This window comes from Nicotiana tomentosiformis, chromosome 2 (assembly GCF_000390325.3).
Source record: "Nicotiana tomentosiformis chromosome 2, ASM39032v3, whole genome shotgun sequence".
Taxonomy (NCBI): Eukaryota; Viridiplantae; Streptophyta; class Magnoliopsida; order Solanales; family Solanaceae; genus Nicotiana; species Nicotiana tomentosiformis.
Window position 1 is genome coordinate 76,991,014 of NC_090813.1, and position 20,434 is coordinate 77,011,447.

The window sequence follows — 20,434 nt, forward strand, 5'->3', positions numbered from 1 at the left end:
GTTGGTGAAGTTGGTTACTCCGTATTATTATTTGTGCAGGAGTAATTAATTTATTTCTCTCCACAGATTAGACATATAAGTTTAAAGCTGTATATATATTTTTGGCATCATCGAATTATATTGATTTAGAATAACAAATTAATTTTTCTTAAATTTTTTAATAGGAACTTAAAAAATAAAATACTACGTATTAACTTACTATATAATCAGTTATATGGCACACTGTATATGTATGTAAAACTCAATCTCATTGGGCCATTAAATTCCAAATCACTCACATCATGACACGTGTAACACGACAATAGTCCATTCCACAAATGGATATACGTTATGGGGGACATACCTCATTTTTTAAACTTCAGGGATCATTTTAGTTTATAAAAATTAACACTTTGACCCCAAAAATAAAGAAAATGTCTTCCACTGTTCGTCCTGCAGAGGTGCAGAGCCTGAGAGAGGGAGAGAGATATTTCGATTTCAGGTAAACCAAAATTCTCGAGAAACAAACAGTAATCTCCATGTTTTTCTCTTCCAATAACAACCATTCTTCATCAATAATTTTCCTCCTTTTTCCTTTCTTTTCCATACTTCTTCACTTGAATTCCCTTATCTTCAACCTTCACAGAATTCCGTCAACCCCTTTTCTCTCGCTTTTTCTTCCCTAACCAAAATTACCACAAATTCTGAACACACAAAAAAGGAATTAAAAAACTGAACTTTTCAGAAATCAACCTTCTAACCTTGCATTTTACGTCCAGGAAACCACCTTTATTGGAAAAAAAGCATGATTTTCCATTATCTTCAACCCCCAAAAAGCAGCTTTTCCCCTCCTTTTTTTGTAATTTCCGGTGATATTTTGCCGCCGTGGTGGTTGTTACTAACGTGCGCCGGGTGCTGAGATTAGAGAAACTTGGTGTCAGGTCGGGTCGAGTCAAATTAGAAACTCTAAGGGTGGGACATTATTTTTGTCTAGAAATTATCTGAGCCGTACACGTGGAGGTTCTGGATTGTTTGAGCCGGTTAATGGAGGGGGAAATGGATGTGGGGCCCAGGAAGATGAATTGGGGTACGTGGGAAGAGCTTATACTCGGTGGCGCTGTTCGCCGACATGGGACGAGAGATTGGAACGTCGTCGCATCGGAGCTCCGTGCCCGGACTGTATATCCTTATTGCTTTACCCCCGAGGTTTACACTTATTTACGTTACGTGCCCCTATCACATTATGATAGCGACAACACTTCTTTTGTTTATATTTTGGTCTGTTCGTAATCTCCGCTTTTTTTTTCTTCTGTTATGGAAGAATTATTGTCCTTTGTCGGGTATTTGTTTTGTTTTCTTTTGTTGTGTATCTCCTTATCTATTTGATTTTGTGGGGCCTATCTCATAGGAATAATTAAATAGGATTAAATAATTAAATAAAAAAATATCAATTTAAACGAGACAACAACCTTAATTTTGAATTATGTCTGGTCCAGGGTGGATTTAGAGTTTTAAAATCTGTGCATCTTGACCACTTACACTCACTACATGCACCAAAGCAATAAGTAAATGACATGTTTTTTTGCACAAAGTTTATCACTTAATCATAATTAATTTACTATTTACAATGTACTCCTAGCTTAATTTATCATTGGCTATGTTAATATCATAGTTTGGCGCATGCATCGGGTCTGAGTAAATATTTCCCGTTGAGTATCACTCAATGCTACTACAAATCTTCTTTTGTAGCAGCAGTGGAAATTTCCTTGTAGGAAAACAATACTACGTTTTTGGATAAATAGTGAATTGTTTGGTTGTGTATTTGTGTCACTATCTGTCCTACTAAAATTGAGTAGATATAATTACATAAATATTGTTGATGTAGAGGGGTCGCCATTAGGAACCTAATTATGTGGCAGGAAGAATAGGTGGACCAGAATCTGAACTCTAAAGCTTTTGGTGTGTCATAATGGTGTTGGGGTAGCCTAAACTTTGTCTTTATTAGTTAATATGTGGCTGCCAAATAAAGAGGCGACCCCAATGAATATTGGGATCTTTTTAGTTTGTGGTTCAACACATTTTATATGTTTGTGATTCTTGGTTACTTTATGTTTTTGTTTCACTAACCAAAGATAAGGAAACCATGAAGTATAGTAACTTTTTCCCCCCATAATTTTAGTGCTTTTCTGACCTGTGACTAGCCAATGAATAGAACTGTAACAAAATCAACTTCACTGCATTTTCTCGACTTTGTGTTCTCCATTCCTAAGTTTTCCATACTTATCCATACTCTACGATATGCTGATATGATTCATTGACGAAAAACTTAACTACAGGCCTGCAGAACCAGGTACGAGGACTTACGTAAGCGCTACTCTGGCTGCAAGTGAGTCAACTTCTTCATCTTCATGAGCATATTAGTTTATTCATGAAACCGTTACCATCTCGACACATATGTGGAAGTTTTATATCCATCTTATGAGGTGTAAAATTTTTTGAGCTAATTTATCTTGTAAATGCACTACTAGCTTAATCCCTCGCCTTTTGGAATGGATTCGTGGTTTCTGTTAAGGTACTGATAATTGAGTGTAGTAGGATGTCATCCTTGCCGTAACCAATGTGCTTCTTGTTTAACTTTCTTTTGGCCAGTGCTTGGTTTGAAGAGTTACGAAAGCGACGAGTTGAAGAGCTGAAGCGGGAATTGGAGAGATCTGAAAGCTCCATTGGGTTAGTAAATATGCTGCTTCCTTGTTTTAAGTTGATAAGCAAATACTAGCTAATAAATCCTGGCATTTTGAAGTTCTTGGCCACACTGAATGCATTTCTATGGAGAAAATCTAAATAAAAAAATATTTGTGACCTCTGGTAATTATATTTTCTGCTCTCATACACCTCCTTCCCCACCCCCCACCCCCACAAAGCTCACTTTTCTCTGGCCCTAAATAAGAGAAAATAAATCTGGAAAAGTACGAGAAAGGAGAAAGAAGAAAGTATCAGGAAATGCGGAGTCATGTTATCTTGTGATGTTTGGCATAAACTTAGGCTCCATAAATGAATTCTGATGTTTTGTCACTTTTTTCTGCATCTGAATGGCATAAAACTCCTGTTCCATGAGCCAAATGGTTAATATATGTATGCAATGAGCAGTCTCTTGGTCCCATAATTTTCTGTTTCCTTAACACCGTGATTCCCATATTTTATCTCTATGCTCATTGTCAGATTTCTTGAGTCAAAGATTGAAAGCCTAAAGGCTGAGAGGGAACAATCTGATCAGATAGACTATGGGTTGAGTCGCACTGAATCTCCTGCTCCTCCGACAAAATCAGAAGATATTGAGTCTTTTGTGAAAGATGAAGCAAAAGATGGGCTGTCTGCTGGCAGCTTCACGCTTGATATTAGAACAAACCAGTCCCCTGAGTCTCAGGTTCCCACCATACCCCTGACAGATGTAAAGCTAGAACGTTCAGAGTCTTGTGAACGGGACAAAGTTCCAAGTACAAGCAAGGTGACAGAAGTTTCCAATGGAAATGGAGGGGCTGTAAGGAAGAGAAGAGGTAAGAGGAGAAGAAAAGACGCCGTTTGGGATGCCAAAGAAGGGAGCATTGAGGAGAGTGACAATGTATGTTCTACCAGTCTCGCCTCCACTTCTCACTGTAAAGAAGCATTAACCAGTTGTGAGCATAGTATTAGGCATTCTCCAGTAAACGATCATAGAGGAGGCTTATCTAGGTTTAGGAACGATGACTTGATGAGGATTTTCACTTCTATTACAGTGCATGAAGCTGCTATGGTCTTCAGGCATCGTCTTGATAGTCAGAAGAGAGCAAGATACAAGAAAATGATAAGGCGTCATATGGATATCGAGACAGTAAAATCAAGACTGGCCAGTTGGTCAATCAAAACACCAGGTGAACTCTTCAGAGATTTCCTTCTACTAGCCAATAATGCCATGGTATTTTACTCGAAGAGGACGAGAGAATACAAAGCAGCAATGGCTTTAAGAGACATTGTCACTAGGGCATATCGACAGCATTACAAAGGCTCTTACTACAAAGCTACATCTTCCCTCTTGCCCTTTCCAACAATTGGTAATCCACCTGGGAAGCCACGAAGTGTTCGCCCTCGCCCTTCTAAAGACAAACTTCAAGCCAAGTATGGCAACAATGTGAAAGACAATATTGCTGGAAAACTAGGAAGGCAGAATCATAGACCAGGTGATGCTGATTCTAAGGTACCATTGCAATCCTGGTTATCAGCTAAGAAGGGCTTCAAGAGGCCTGGAAAAATCAAGCGCGGACCGATTCTCGAGTCTGTTAATCCACAAGTTAAGGAATCCACACAACATAATATTAAGGTTAAAGAGGACCATCGAATTAAGCCTGTAACCAAAGAAAGGAAAAGGGCTCGGCAAAAGTGATTTGTAGTTTCCATAATCCTTAGTTACTTTATCCTCTCTCTTTTTTTTTTAATAGAAATTCCCTTCACTTTTTCATCTTTCTATTTTCTGTGACCATTTTGCGACCAGGCTTCATCTTGAAAGTGGAGAAATGCAGGTGTAATACTAATAAAGCTGTGATAATCAGCTTCAAATTAGTTTCCATGTAAGTACTATATTACTCATAAATCTGTAACTCGCCCAAAGTAATAATATTTATTTAAGGGTTAAAAATATATGTAAACAAAACATCAATCGATGAAAAAGGCTGGTTTAATGTGAGCTGCATCACTACCGTATGCCATCACAAGTGTGTGTCTAAAAAAAGATGAACAAATTTTTTTGCACACTTTTAAATAGGGACAATTTAAAAAGTGGCCTAAAAAGGGATATTGGTGTAAATCAGCCGCTCTGAAGGTAAATGGGCTTTTTGTGAAGCAAAATGTCCACTTGTCTTGTGTGTTGTGAACGGAAGCCCAATTGGTTTGGGAGTAAATTTGGGGGAGCTTTACACAAATAGCCGGCCATATTTACTGTTTACTTTTTTTAGCCATCTACATATATTATATATTATACATTCACCTGCTATTTTTAGTTTAAACGGTTAAGTGACGGCTATTTGGGTTAATTTTTCTAAATTAATTTGGAGGCACGGGCGATACCCATGTGTCCATGTGTGGCTTATTTGCTTGGACCTAAATTTATGTTTTGCGGCTTTCCTTTGCACAAGAAATCATGAGTACCTCTTTCAGTTTTTATTCTTCTACACAAACTTAGAATTGATGTTGTTGTTATTGGTACATTCTTTTACACAAAAAATCAGTAGTGAAACCTATCTTAATCGACTACTTTTTATAAGAAGGGGTAGCCAATGGGTGTAACCCTATTACATCCCCTTGTAATATGAGTCTCGAGTTGGTATAAGATATCAAATTTAACTTTTTTAAGAAAAGAATTTAAAGATTGATTGTTTTACATATTTGGAGTTTGAATTGTGCAAATTATGCAAATTTGACCAGATCCTGTGGTTTGCCTAATTAATAAGCGAGTGTAAAAAATATTAAAACTATATGATCAAAACCTTCTGCTGTGCGCCACTGTTAACAAGAATGTGATTTGTCATCAACAATCTAGTATTCACTATTTGATTTTCTCAATGAGATACGAATATAGGATCATGTTTCATTCTTTAAATCCAAACTCACGGATTGCAGTTCAAATTGTAACTTAGCTATTTAGGTTGTCCTTTCGAGACGAGTCCTCTTCATTGATTTACTATTTTGGCGTAGCAATTTGTTTCAATTTATGTGTCTTACTTTAACTAGAAACGAAGTTTAAGACTTTTAAATTTTGAGTTCTTAAATAAAAAATGTGTGTAATGTATAATATGGTCCTTGAATCTTGTAATCTTTAATATGTCATGTGGAAAGTTAGAATTAAAGATTAAATATAGAAAGATACATTTTTTTTATGGACTAAAAAGATAGTAAGACACATAAGTTTAAACGGATGGGGTATTATAGTAGACGTGGCACCAACTCTATGAACAAAACGTCACGAAATCACGTATCCTCATCAATAAACAAATAACTGCCACAACTGTGCCAATAGCCAAACACCTTAGGGCATAAATGATTAACGAATTGGTGAGAGAGACTATGGAATAAGATAGACACAAAAATAAAGGTTCCTTTAATTAATTAAATTAGTTCAATGGGGTCCACATGTCAAAGAAAACTAAAACTCTAGATCTGTTCTTATCAGTTTAATATCTAATATGTGGGTCATCGGCCCACACGATATTAACTCAATTGTTTAGGGGGAGAGTCCGTTAAGGTAGCTTGCTATCTGGGCTCTCGAGCGTCGCCTATGCGTTGCACTACAGCATGAGCCCAGCGCATCCCACAAAAAAAAAAAAAAAGATCTTTAATTTTGTGCAGAGTAAATTACGCTAACTACCCTTGTAATATTTACTCAATTTCAAATCCACCTCGTATATCTCTAAATTAAATATTTAACACCCCTATACAACAGTGTACTAACGTTTCGGGGATTATAAATCAGTTTTTTGTTAAAACTACTCAGATTAATTAAAAAAAACTAGGGATTGTTTTACATACAAAATCTAATCAGTTGAAAACTAATCCTAATGTAGACACCTGCCCTGCAAAAAATTATTTGTTTTACATACAAAATCTTTCCCTAGCCCTAGCCCCTAGGAGACTGCTGACAACACCAACTCTGAAATCTGAATGCCCTTTGTTTGCATTGGTTGTATCAAACAGTTGGAAAGAGTCAAATAGACAATATTGGCTATTAAATTATTGAAATTATTTTTCCTTTTTCTCAGTTTAACCATTTGATAAAGAAAATTTACTGGTTCCATTAAATTTAGGTGGAGTAGCTATTTTTGTGATCCGAATTGGGACATCTTCGTTATTTAACTGTTCTCATGAACGACCTCCCTTAGTTGATCCAACAGTTTCTTAGGAATTTTTATAGGGGTGCCACCAAATACATGAACAAAACATCATCAAATCTTTTTTTGTAACTAACTATTTATATTATCACTCAAAAAGATATTTACAATTCCGAAAATAAAAAACAAGCAGTTTGGACATTAAGTCCCAAACTTGCTGGACATCGATGCCAACACTCTACTGCTCCACAAACAACCTTTATGGATAGAAATTTAGTAACGATATGTGTCTATCTAGCCTATGCATTCTACGTGCTCTTTGATGTATCTCTCTTATCACTTGCTTTGTCACCTGATCAGCAGTTCTTTGTTGAGTCTTGAAGATCCTTGCATTCCTTTCTTGGCACAGGTGGTATACTCCACCAGCTAAAGTCATCCGATATCACTACTAGAAATTCGGTAAAAATTGATCACGGTCGACCGACCAATTTTGGTCGGTCAAAAAACCGGCCAAAAAATCAACCAAAGTTGATCGGTTTTTCAAAATATTTTATTTTTTACGAAACCGACCAACTTTGATCGGTTTTCTTAGGCACAAAAATGCGGGAAACTATTTTTGAGTCCCGCGAAATTTATTTTTCAAGAAACCGACCAACTTTGATCGGTTTTTTATTTAAAATAAATTAAAATTAATATTAAAAAATCGACCAAAATCGATCGGTTAATTCGTCCGGTCATTTTAAAAATCGACCGAATTTGGTCGGTAATTTTTTTTTTAATAAAATCGACCAACTTGGTCGGTTATTTTCATCCGAAAATACAATTAAAGAGTATAATTGAAATAAAAGACAATCTTAAAACAAAATGCACCAATGGTCTAGTGGTAGAATAGTATTCTGCCATAGTACAGACCCCGATTCGATTCCCAGATAGTGCATCTTTTAATTACATAGTTAAAAAACCGACCAACTTTGGTCAGTTTTTTCGGCAATTTTTTTTTTTGAATTTAATTGACCGACAAAAGTTGGTCGGTAATTTCCAACCAGCTTTGGTCGGTATGCCCTTCCGACCTTCAAAATACCGTTCACACGTAAATGGTCGCATTTTGGACGGTTATTGGCCATTACCGACTCACTTTGGTCGATTTTTTTGGACGTTTTTGCCCGAATTTTTAGTAGTGTATATCTCTTGATCTACAGTTTTCCTTCTTGCATATTCCATTTTCCATGTGACTTCATGCTGCCAATTACTAGCATTCCTAGTGATGCCTTGCCATTTCAACAATTTAGACCATACTTGCTTTGCATATTCACACTCGAACAATAGGTGATCAATGTCTTCATTTTCCTTCGAGCATAGGACACAATCCATGTCATCTAAATTAGCCCAGCAAGCAATTCTTTCTTTTGTTTGGAGTCTCCTATGTAATGCCAAGAACAGAATAAACGGCCACTTAGGTAATCCATCATTGTTACATATCAATCTTCTCCATGGTATTTTCTAAAAGTCTCCACGAATAAGCCCATACACCTTCTTGGTTGAATAGTTATTCATAGCTGCTACTTCATCTTCAGTTAATCCTATTTGATCAAATACTCCTCTTGTTTTGAAAATTTTCTACACCATCCATGAAGCTTGAATAGCATTTATTTCCCACACTGTGCCTCTTTTTATATAGTAAGAGTGAATCCATTTGTCCCATAAGTTGTCCTTTTTCCTGCAGACATTCCACAATAATTTTCCAATAGCAGCTAAGTTCCACACATATATATCTAGGATATTGAGGTCTCCTGCGGCCCTAGGAAGACAAAGTCTATCCCATGCTATAAGTACCTTCCTTGATATCTCACTTCCACCAGTCCATAGGAAGCTCCTACATGTAGCCTCCACCAGTTGGGTCACCTTTTTTGGTAGAACAAACACCTGCGACCAAAATACCTGTATAGAGAAAAGCACTGACTTTACAAGTTGTAGTTTGCCTACATATGATAAGTATCTTGTAGTCCATGACTTGATTCTGGCCAACATTTTGTCAATAAAAGGCTTGCACTGAATGAGTGATAGCCTTTTAGTACTCAGAGGAATCCCTATGTATCTAAATGGCATCTCTACTTTTGTGAATTGTAGTGCATGCAACATAGCCTACTGAACCTCTGGCTTCACCCCTCCAAAATATATTGAACTTTTGTCTACATTAGCAGCCAATCCAAATACCTGCGAGAAGTGTTGGAAATATTGGGATAGCAAGTTGACAGATTCTAGTTCTCCCTTGCAGAATAGTAGTAGGTCGTCAGCAAATCCCAATTGAATAATCTGCAGCTTCTTACATCTTGGATGGAATTTGAATATAGGTACAACATTGAGTTCCTTTAAACTTCGACTAAAATACTCTATAACTAGCACAAATAAGAAATGAGATAAGGGATCCCCTTGTCTTAGTCGTTTTTTGGCTTGGAATGGTGCCACAAGATCTCCATTAATAATAATTGAGTAGGAAACAGTCTGTATACAACACATAATCCATTTGAAAATCTTGTTAGGAACTGCAGGTAGTTAAGTATTTGCTCAATATATGGCCATTCCACGGAGTCGTAGGCTTTTCTCATATCAATTTTCAGCATACACCTAGGTGTGATGCCTTTCCTACCATAACTCTTCACAAGTTCATGACTCAGTATAACCACTCCTCTAGAAAGCCATGTGCACCCTCTGAAGCCAAACCACTGAAGGTAGGAGAGTCATAATTCTTGAACCTTGCAAGTCTAAGTTGTTCTTCCTCAAATGTTGCGGCCCTAACCATGGGCTGAACTGGGACCACATGCGGAGTTATCATGACTCCTGGAACCTGATCAATGTGGACTCGCTTTTTTGGAGTACGGGCGGCGGGGGTTCGAGTTCCTCCCCCGGTCTGTGAAGTTGCTGGTGCGACCGGAATCAACTCCGCCCGAGTTAATGAACCAAACATGCTCAGGAACTGTGCTAAGGTCTCCTGAAGTTTAGGGGTAACAGCAGGCGCCTCTATTACCTGTCCCCCAACCGGAGCAACTAGTGGCTCCTCAACTGCTGCTCTAGTAGGTGTCCTAGCTACGACACGTGCTCCCCTTCGGCCTCTGCCTCTAGCGTTACCTGCTTTGGGAGTAGCGTCATCGGTAACTGCAGCTCATGTCCTCACTATCTCTGAGAGAATAGAATGGTAAAACTCAAACTCCAAGATCAATAAACTCGCACGATAGGAATGAAGGAAGTAAAACTATCCTAATAGTCCCTTAGCCTCTAGAAGATAAGTACAGACGTCTCCGTACCGATCCGCAAGACTCTACTAAACTCGCTTATGACTCGTAGCACCTATGAACCTAGAGCTTTGATACCAACTAGGCACGACCCAAATCTCCCTCCGTAGGATATCGTGATGGCACCTAGTCTTAAGGACTAGGGAAGCCTAACATTTACTGAAATAATAACAATATTAATTAACGACTGACAAATACGAAATAGAAATCTCTATACAATACTTACAATCCCAAAATCGGTCGTACAAGTCATAAGCTCTACTGAGTTACTAGAAAGCCTATAAATACAACTGTTTTAAAGTAGAGATAAAACAGTGCGAGAACAATATCAGAATGTGACTCCGAAGCCTGTGAACGCAACAACAGGTTTACCTTGAGTCTCCACAGCAAGATCCGTACAGCTAGCTAGCGATCACCTGACTCCAATTTACCTGGCTCTGCATAAAAATATGCTGAACTGTAGTATGAGTACACCATAGTTGGTACCTAGTAAGTATCAAGACTAACCTCGGTGGAGTAGTGACGAGGTACAGTTAAGACACTCACTAGTCAAATAACTTGTGCTATATAGCATACAAAAATAATAAGGAACAAATAGCAATGATAGCAACAATAACCAACTAGTGACATAAACAGCAAGGCAGCAAGAACATCATAATTATTACTCAGACAAGTAAGAAACACAAGTAAAACCAATTAAACAAGTCCTTCAAATATAAATCTTTCACATATAATTCCTTCAAATAAATATTCTCCAAATATATTCCTTCAAATAAGTATCCTTCGAATATAAAACTCTTTCAAATAAATATCTTATATCATAATCATAAAATACGGGTCTCAGTCCCTTTTCATATTCTCGCGGCACCTCGTGCCCATATCTCTATCACAACCGCACGGACAACTCTCGTGTTAAATATGTCAATACATAAAATCCTCACAATCAATTTATTTTCAATAAAGTAAGGTAACAAATTTTAAACCAAATAAAAATTCAACAAAGAAATGAGTTTGTCTTAGAAATAGTTTGAGTGAAGAAAATGACATTTCAAATTAAATAAAGCATCAGATAAGCTACGAATTTGGATGTACAACTTATTAAATTAAAATAAAATAGTAATTTTTTTTATTTAAAACAACTCAATCATAAAGAACAAGTACAAACCAGAAATACAAATCCTCAAAGTCTCATATGAAAAAGCCAAAGCCAAAACAAACCATAAGAAATACAAAACACTTAATATTAAATCAAATAATACATCACGGAGAACACATGAATCTATATATTTCGGAAAAATAAAATAACCAAAGGCAAGTGCAGCCACAGAGAAATATCAACAAAAGGGCACTCCCGAGGTACCGCCTCGTAGTCCCAAATCATAAATAAATTTCAACAAACAACAATGCCCCTAGGCCATGACGAGTCATCACAAATCAATCCCCGATACAGCCCACCTTGTCTCGCCACGTGCGCAATAATAAAGTAAATACCCGCCTTGTCTCGCCGCACGTGCATAACGATATTCTCACCTTGTCTCTCCATATTCGCAACCCCCCTACACACACACACACACACACACACACACACACACACACACACATATATATATATATATATATATATATATATATATATATATATATATATAGCCCGCCTTGTCACGCCACATGTGCATATATCAATAGTAACAATAGCATGACAGAAACCTCGTGCACACACCTGAACAAACCTCCCAACAATATCACGTGTCAATATCACAACATCTCATAAATTGCACCTCAAGTTTGCTCATCAAGTGCTCAAATATTACAACTTGCCACAGAAATCAAAAATATATTAATTTTTCACAACAAGGAGCCCATGGCTCGATCATAATGTGCACAAAATCTTAGCAAAATAAACAGGAATGATTTACGACCTTTACAACTCAATACCAATTTCAGCAATATGAATTAGAAAGTAATTTATCAAGGAACAATACCTTCTTAAATCTAAATTTTTATATAATTATATTAATGTCTCGATTTAAACTTATTTAATTAATTATTTGTCGATGAAAAATCCATAAGGTGATTATTTACAAGAAATATCAAATCAACAAACACACAGAATTCACATACAAATCCATATGCCAATCACGCCAAATTATCATATAAAAATAAGCTCGGCAAACAAGGAATGAGGCATGACATATAAAGGATTTAATAAGTGCCAACAAATTTATAATTTAACATATAAGGGCGTCTACGAATTTCAACCAATGTAATTTGCACATATAAACCAAGTACGTACTCGTCACCTCGCGTACATGGTTTTCATTTCACAATTTTCACATAAGACTCAATGCCTAAGGGGTAATTCTCCCCCCTCCCCCTATTACAAGATACTTATCTCGAACTGGGTAATTCTTTACTCTGTTATGTCTTTGCCTCGTGAATTAGCCTCCGAAAGTTTCGTATCTAGTCATAATTAATTCGATTCAATCAATACAAATTATTAGAATCTATTCCATACGAAAATACAAATTTTCCAGCAAAATCTGAAATTTAACTCAAAAATTGCCTGTGGGGCCCATGTCTCGGAATCCGATGAAACTCAACAAATCTGAAAACTCATTCAATTACGAGTCCAACCATACTAGTTTCGCTCAAATCCGACTCCGAATCGATATCGAAATCTCAAAAATCCGTTTTATGAAATTTCTATAATCTTCCCCAAGTTTCCATCTCAAAACAACTAATTAAATGATGAAAACAATGATATATTCGTGTATATTGACCAAATCCGATTTAGAATCACTTACCGATATTTTCCTTTGAAAATCTCTCAAAAATCGCCTCTCCCCCAAGCTCCAATTTGTCAAAAATGGAAAATGGGACGAAATCCCCTTTTTATAACTTAAAGTTTCTATCCAGGCGCTGCCCTCGATTTCCAACCTCGATTTCCAACATCGATTTCCAACCCCAATTTCCAACAGAATAATTCCAGCAGCTGTTTAAGTCCAAGTTTTGATCTGTTAACCATCTGAAACTCACCCGAGGCCCTCGGGACCTCAACCAAATACACCAACAAGTCCTAAAATATCATACGAACTTAGTTGAAACCTCAAATCACATAAAAAAAATGCTAAAATCACGAATCATACCCCAATTCAAGCTTAAGGAACTTAAGAATTTCCAACTTTTACATTCGATGGCAAAACCTATCAAATCAAATCCGATTGACCTCAAATTTTGCACACAAGTCGTAAATGACATAACAGAGCTGTAAAAATTTTCAGAATTGGATTTTGACCACGATATCAAAAAGTCAATTCCCCTGTTAAACTTCCAAACTAAAATTTTTATTTTAGCCATTTCAAGCCTAATTTAGCTACGGGCTTCCAAATAATTTTTCGGGCACGCTCCTAAGTCCAAAATTATCATACGGAGCTATTGAAATTATCAAAACTCTATTACGGAGTCGTTTGTTCAAAAATCAAACTCCGATCAACTCTTTTCACTTAAGCTTTAAAAATAAGAATTGTTCTTTCAATTTAATCATGTATCATCCGAAGACCAAACTCGACCATACACGCAAGTCATAATACACGTTACAAAGCTGCTCGGGACCTTAAGTCACTGAACGGAACGTAGATTCTCAAAACGACAAGTCGGGTCGTTACAGAGTCTCCTACTACATACAAAACAATTGCATGCTTCCATTTTGCCATTTCTCGATCGACTTTCTCATTATCTAGTTCGACTACTTTTTCACCATCCTTTATCATAGGTGCGACAAATTTGAGATCCATACCTCTTGCCGCTAAATTATTCCCAGCAAATAGGTTCACCCATTCCCTTTTGTTCTTTTGTTGCTCTGCATCCAATTGTTTGTGGATATGGGCTTCCTGGATCGTGATTGGCTTGTGTGTACTAAGCTGTTCTGCAACTTTCATCTAATTCTCCATATCATCCTCAATCGTCTCTGCAATTGGAGCCCTAGTTGATGTCACCTTTATTTGGTTTCGCATTGAATTTTGGCTTCCACGTCCTGCTGGAGTTGATTGAGTTGAGCTCGCTCCTTGCAGAAGCGGCCACATCTCACCCATCTGTTGCAACTGTTCCATTGAAATATGAGGGTTATGCATTTCCTCATTATCCCTCACCTTATCCTTTCCAGTAACCGTAGTTTTGCTTATTATTTCCTTGATCGGTTTTGTGATCGGAACCACTCTCTTAGGTCTCCCTCTACCCATGGCGGCAGAGGCGCACGTTAGGTCACCGTCAGTGCGTCAACGACGATTTTCTAGAGAGAGAAATTCTAGAGAGAAGTCAGAGCTTTTTTGAATGATAAAAAAAATCATCAAATAAAATTAATAAATGAATAAACAAAAATAAATTAATTAAATAAATAGAGAAATAGACTTGTCCACATACACCTGTATTCACGCATGTTACACATAGTTGAACTTTGTAAAGAGAATATGGAAACTGGAACAAGATAGATATTAAAGTAAAGCATCCCTTAATTATGCTACTTAGTTAATCAATAAAGAAAAACAGTATGTCATAGATCAACTTTAGATTTTAAATTGTTTTTAGTGTAAGATTTGTCACTTAAATGATGTTACCACCTAGAGGGAAGGTTTATAAATTATTTTTTGTAGTAAACTACTAGGAGTAGCAATTAGATTGAAAACTAAGGCTGCATCCGGGCATATAGGGCATAACTAACTGGTCAATGAATATTTGGGCGGTTAGCTGGTAATGTCAGATGATATAGTAATAAAAACAAATTAGGGGTGAATAGATATTTATTTTCCTAATGTCGAGGAGTTATTTCTCTCACGCCTTCCCATAAATCCATATGAGGCACATTACGGAAATGCTAATAAATAAACGTGAACATATCTAGAATTTCGTTAGCTTCTCGTATAATACTAGGATGTTTGGCTTAACAAGGAATAGAGAAGGAACGAAAAAAGAAAAAAAAACTGTATTATAACGTTTTTTTTGTTCGAAAATGTAAATACACCAGTTGGGACCTAAAAAAGAAACTGTACATACCTAACCCTAAATCAACGGTGTTAGGTTCAATAATGCAGATTGCAGAGGAAACAAAAACCAAAAAAATACCAAAATCTCTTTTCCCTCACTTTTCTCATGTGCCACAAACTCCCACCCCACCCCGGCCACGAAAATAAAAATATGAATTGTTACAAGGTCAAATTCAAAAATATCCCAATTTTTCTCCCACTATCATCCATTTGCTAACAAGGAAGGATTGTTGGTGGAGAAATAAGTTATTCCAGAATTAATTAGTTCGGGATTGATTATTATGGAATTATTACTCTACTCTCCTATAGAAATAAAAATATTACTATAATCCCGAGATTAGTTGTACCGTAATTTCATCTCAATCAATAAACTCATCTCTTATTTAATTACGAAATTAATTATCTTTTATCTGTCGTACCAAACGAGGCTAAGGGTTATGTTTTTGGCCTCAAAATGTTTGCTCTCGTTTATGTAGTCAAAATACAAAGATAAAAAATGAAGAAGATTGAAGTATCAACAGTATCATAAATCCCATCAATAAAATCATATTAAGCACTTGAATAGTTAGTGAAGGAGCTCTAATAATTTTACCTTTCTTCCATAGACTAAACTCCATGCACAAAAAATACTAAATGACAATAAAAGGAGTGTAATGTTTTTCCAAAATGATATGTTTAAATGCATCCTTAAATATTTATAGCCATTTCTTACTCTTGTAGTATGTAATAGTAGTGATTAGTGAAAAATGAAAAGCAACACATGAGAAGAAAGTCCAAAATGGCGTAATCAGAAAGTCACAAGTTTAGGTCCCTAGCTAGCTGCTAGTAGAAAAGGAAAAACCCACACACGCGCCTTGAATTTCAATTATAATTCACATGGTTTATGTGACTATATGTTGTAATCTTTCAGCAAGCCATCAGTCACGTTCACGTCCCTCTATATTAAACCAAGACTAGATTCTGCTAATCTATCCCTCCTTTTCACTTGACGCTATTGTAATTATAATAATCCCATTCATACTTGTTCAGGTTTAATTCGACCTCTTTTTTCTTCTTTGTAATATAAAATATAAATTCTTTATTGATAAACACCGATTTTTAAAAAGACCTATAAGTTAAATTACTCTGTTTTTTTTTTTTTGCTGCTCTGTTATATATACTTGGTAAATAAATATTTACCAAAAAAAGTAATATCCCTCCATCAATATATGTGAAGGTATATGACTGCCTGGACACGAAATTTAATAAATAAAATAAGAGTTATGAAATTTGTGGTTTCACATAAATTATAGAAATTCGTTTGGCTAGAAATCATCTTATTTAGAGTAAAATATAAGATTTAAAAAGATTTTTTTTTGTAGCGACTAAAAAGGGAAGGTTGTCACATGAATTGAGACGGGGATTAGTATTAATTAAAAAAAATACCAAAACAAGGTGAAAATGAAACAAACATATTCTTGGGAACGGAAAAGGTCCAAATATGCCCTTTTACTATACGAAATTGAGCACATTTGCCCTTTGTTAATATCTTAACTCAAATATGCCATTACTGTCACATAGTTGGTCCATATATGCCCTTAGAGTTACACAATTGGCCCATATATGCCCTTTTCGAAATGGAATCCACCCAAATTAATTAGTTATTTCATTAATTATATTAAAGTGTATTACAAACACTATTTTCTTTTTATTAGTACTTTTTTTCTTTACATTTCTCTTTTCTTTCTTCTTTTTTCTTTTCTTCTCTTTTTTTTCTTTTTCTTTCTCCCTTATCCTATTTCCTCCATTACTGATGTCCTCTCCATTTTCGTCACCAATTTCACTTGACAAAACTCATGAATTCCAATTACTAAGAAAATTCTCCCATAAGAATATTTTTATAGATCATATGTATGTCAATTTTTTAATTTTTACTGAACATATATTTAGTTCTAAAAAATTTAACAAAGTAAGATTGAAATAATATTTATGTAACAAAAAACTCGAAAAATTTAACAAAACCGAACAATCCAAACCGATATAATTGGTTTGGTTTGGTTTTGATAAAAATCGAACCAACCCGTTCCATGTACACCCCTAATTTACATAGTTAATAAAAAAATAGAAAATGTCCAGCTGAGAAAAGATGAAAAAGGACTAACAACTCAAATTTATAACACTACAATTTGAACTCTAGACTTTTAATCATTAAATTATCTTTCTGTAAATAATTTAAATATTTTGATCTTTTGAGTATTGTTAAAGGTTGAGATGTTTTTATTATTTTAAAGTTTAAACCATAATTTTTGGAATAATTTAATTTCGTTTATTTAGAGGGCCAGTGAAATTGGAACTTGATTACCTTATGGGAGAATAGTGTTTGTAATACACTTTAATACAGTTAACGAAATAACTAATTAATTTGGGTGGATTACGTTTCGAAAAGGGCATATGTGGGCTAACTGTGTAACTCTAAGGGCATATATGGACCAACTATGTGTCGGTAAGGTCATATTTAAGCTAAAGTATTAATGAAGGGCAAATATGCTCAATTTCATATAGTAGAAAGGCATATTTGGACCTCTTACGTCTTGGGAATGGAGCACCGTGAACAAAATATATATAATTATTAAAATGTCACACCATGTAGCAGGAAAATCCAAAGGGATAATTACAATATTAATTTCAGCGACAGACATTTCACCCCTTTCACTATCGTCAGTAGGTGTTCGAAAGATGTATTATTCGTTAATATTGACAAACACAAAATTTAAAAAGGAAAAGGAATATACACTAGAATTTGTTTGGCAAACATTTAAACTTAGCTTGGATGTATGTTCTATCAGTTAGGTACAAAAATAACACACAATATTATAGATGCCTTTCTTCCAAACAAGTCTATATTTGACACTCAACCAAATTGTTGAAATTTTTCATAAAAATAAAAATAATGACCACGAGGATCCGTGCCTTTTTCATTTTATTTTTTTGGGTCAAACATAGGATTTATTTCTTTCTCTTTTATTTTTTTTGGTTGAACCAGGCTATGCAACTGTAATAATAGTGATGAATCACACTGCTGTTTATAATTTGCTCAAGTGTTCTTATTAGTAAAAAAACGATAAAATGTGCATATACGGCTCTGCTGAACAGAACTATGTGGCCGCGAAGGCTATTAATAGCTTGTTTGGCCAAGTATTTTTTTGGCCAAAAGTATTTTTTTTCTTTTCAAAATTAAGGTATTTGATCAAGTTTTTTGAGAATAAAAAGTGTTTTTGAGTAGAAGCAGAAGCAATTTTGGATAAACAGAAAAAAATAGTTTATCTCTAAAAGTACTTTTGAGAAAAATAACTTAGAAACACTTTTTAAAAGTTTGATCAAACACTAATTGTTGTTCAAAAGTGCTTTTTAAATTAAGAGATTTTTAGCTTCTTATACCACATATGAAACTTATTTACCATTCATAATCAAGTTTTAACTTAATTACTTGGGCATATACAATTTACCAATTATATATAAATTAGTATTAATGAGTATCCCTTTATATTAGGAATTTAATGTGGAATCGTAATTATTTCCCCATCCCTCTGTTTGACCAAAAAGTATGACTTTCGGCTAAAACAGTTGAGTTTGTATAATAATGGGTTAAACCTAATTAAAAATAATATCTCTAGATATGAGTTCCGAAAACATGAGTAATATTAGACAGATCTGAAAATGTTTTGACAATAACATAGCATTGATTGTTCTGAAAGGTGTGAGTAATAATTGAGGGGGAGAACTAACAATAAATAACATTAAATGGCATTTAAGTAAATAGGAAAAGTGGTTCATCCAATAAAGGATGAACTAGATGATTGTCCCTTCTGACAATGATGAATGACAGATAAATCCTCGAATGTTCGAATTATTCTCGGATCTGATGGAAAAATGTGGAATAATATGAACATGAATCTTGATGAAAAGGTAGTGTTTGTATCTTTATAAAAGAGAGAGAATCTTTTTTCAAAAGTCTGTTATTATCAAAATGAATATCGCATGCCCTACATCATTGTCTCTTTTTCTATATGTGAAACATACCCCATAACGCACCCTAATAGTACAAGTGCAGAGAATATTCTCTTTAATATTCCATTTTAAAAACTAGTCGTTACAACTCTGCAAATGGTGTTCGATCTCGCCCGTTGTTGACATCTCGACCACAAACCTTGTTATTTCTTGGTCGACCTTGACTAACCCATTCCTTAGTGCTATATCGCCCTAAATATTTTAGAATAGATTTTGACCTATATAGTTAGTCCCTCCGCTTATTGAGGCCGGCCTCAGACGACCTTGATGATAGGATTCTGTTTTCCATGGTCGAGAAGGTGGGGCGAGTTGGCGACGTGGTCTTTCGCGAGCCGCAACTTTTGGGATTGCGTCGTTTCTCGATCAAAGTAATGTCATGGCATCATGTGTCATTATGGTGCATTTCGATGCTTTGCGTCATTTCGCGTGCGTCTGTTGTTTGGATCTGCCGCTTCGATATCTATACTAGGTAATGATGGCATAATTTCTTTGTGTTGTAATGACCCGTCTTGTCATTTTGAGAATTAGCGTCTCGTTCGTTGGTTTAAAGACTCAAGCAGCTTCGCATTAGGTACTATGACTTGCGTGTACGGTCGAATTTGGTTTTCGGATGATACGACATTAAATTGAAAGATCAATTCTTATTTTTTTGAAGCTTAAATGAAAAGAGTTGACCGGAGCTTGACTTTTGAGCAAACGACTCCGGAATTAGATTTTAATGATGTCAATAGTTTCGTATGGTGATTTCGAACTTAGACGTATGTCCGGATTTGGATTTGGAAGTCAGTAGGACAATTTGACGCATTTTGGCGAAACTTGGAAAATGGAAGATTTTTAGAAAGTTTGACCGGGAATTGACTTTATTGATATCGGGGTCGAAATTCGATTCTGAAAATTGAAACAGGTCCACTATGTCATTTATGACTTGTGTGCAAAATTTGAAGTCAATCAGACTTGATTTGATAGGTTTCGGCATCGAATGTAGAAGTTGGAATTCGATAGTTTCATTTAAGCTTGAATTGGGATGTGATTCATGTTGTTAGTATTTTTTGATGTGATTTAAGGCATCGACTAAGTTCGTATAATATTTTAGGACTTGTTGGTATATTTGGTTGAGGTCCCAAGGGTCTCGGGTAGATTTCGGATGGTTAATGGAATTTAATTTGGATATTTCTAGAATATTTCGACGTCGTTTGTTCAAGAATAAGTGGTATTACATTAATCA

At 35.5% G+C, this 20,434-nt stretch overlaps 1 protein-coding gene, 1 long non-coding RNA gene and 1 pseudogene across 2 annotated transcripts; 2 read left to right on the plus strand and 1 right to left on the minus strand.

The window, feature by feature from the left end:
• Positions 1 to 229: 229 nt before the first annotated feature.
• On the minus strand, positions 230 to 876 carry LOC104089556 (uncharacterized). Its single transcript, XR_684776.4, has 2 exons — positions 741 to 876; positions 230 to 661 (listed from the first exon to the last, which is right to left on the minus strand). It is a non-coding gene; the product is annotated as an uncharacterized lncRNA (long non-coding RNA).
• On the plus strand, positions 659 to 4,477 carry LOC104089613 (uncharacterized). The gene is made up of 4 exons (XM_009594588.3): positions 659 to 1,185; positions 2,316 to 2,365; positions 2,629 to 2,706; positions 3,199 to 4,477. Exons 1-4 carry the CDS (start codon positions 1,024 to 1,026, stop codon positions 4,394 to 4,396), a joined length of 1,488 nt encoding a protein of 495 aa, XP_009592883.1. The 5' UTR covers positions 659 to 1,023; the 3' UTR covers positions 4,397 to 4,477.
• A 1,670-nt stretch (positions 4,478 to 6,147) lies between these two features.
• Positions 6,148 to 6,320, plus strand: LOC117275623 (U2 spliceosomal RNA; annotated as a pseudogene).
• The last annotated feature ends 14,114 nt before the right edge of the window (positions 6,321 to 20,434 follow it).

Bases quoted from the DNA above. Each gene is read 5' to 3' on its own strand.
- LOC104089613 (XM_009594588.3), top strand. From the start codon at position 1,024: ATGGAGGGGGAAATGGATGTGGGGCCCAGGAAGATGAATTGGGGTACG. The intron at 1,186-2,315 runs GTTTACACTTAT...ACTTAACTACAG, and splicing joins CTTATTGCTTTACCCCCGAG to GCCTGCAGAACCAGGTACGA. The intron at 2,707-3,198 runs GTTAGTAAATAT...GCTCATTGTCAG, and splicing joins AGATCTGAAAGCTCCATTGG to ATTTCTTGAGTCAAAGATTG.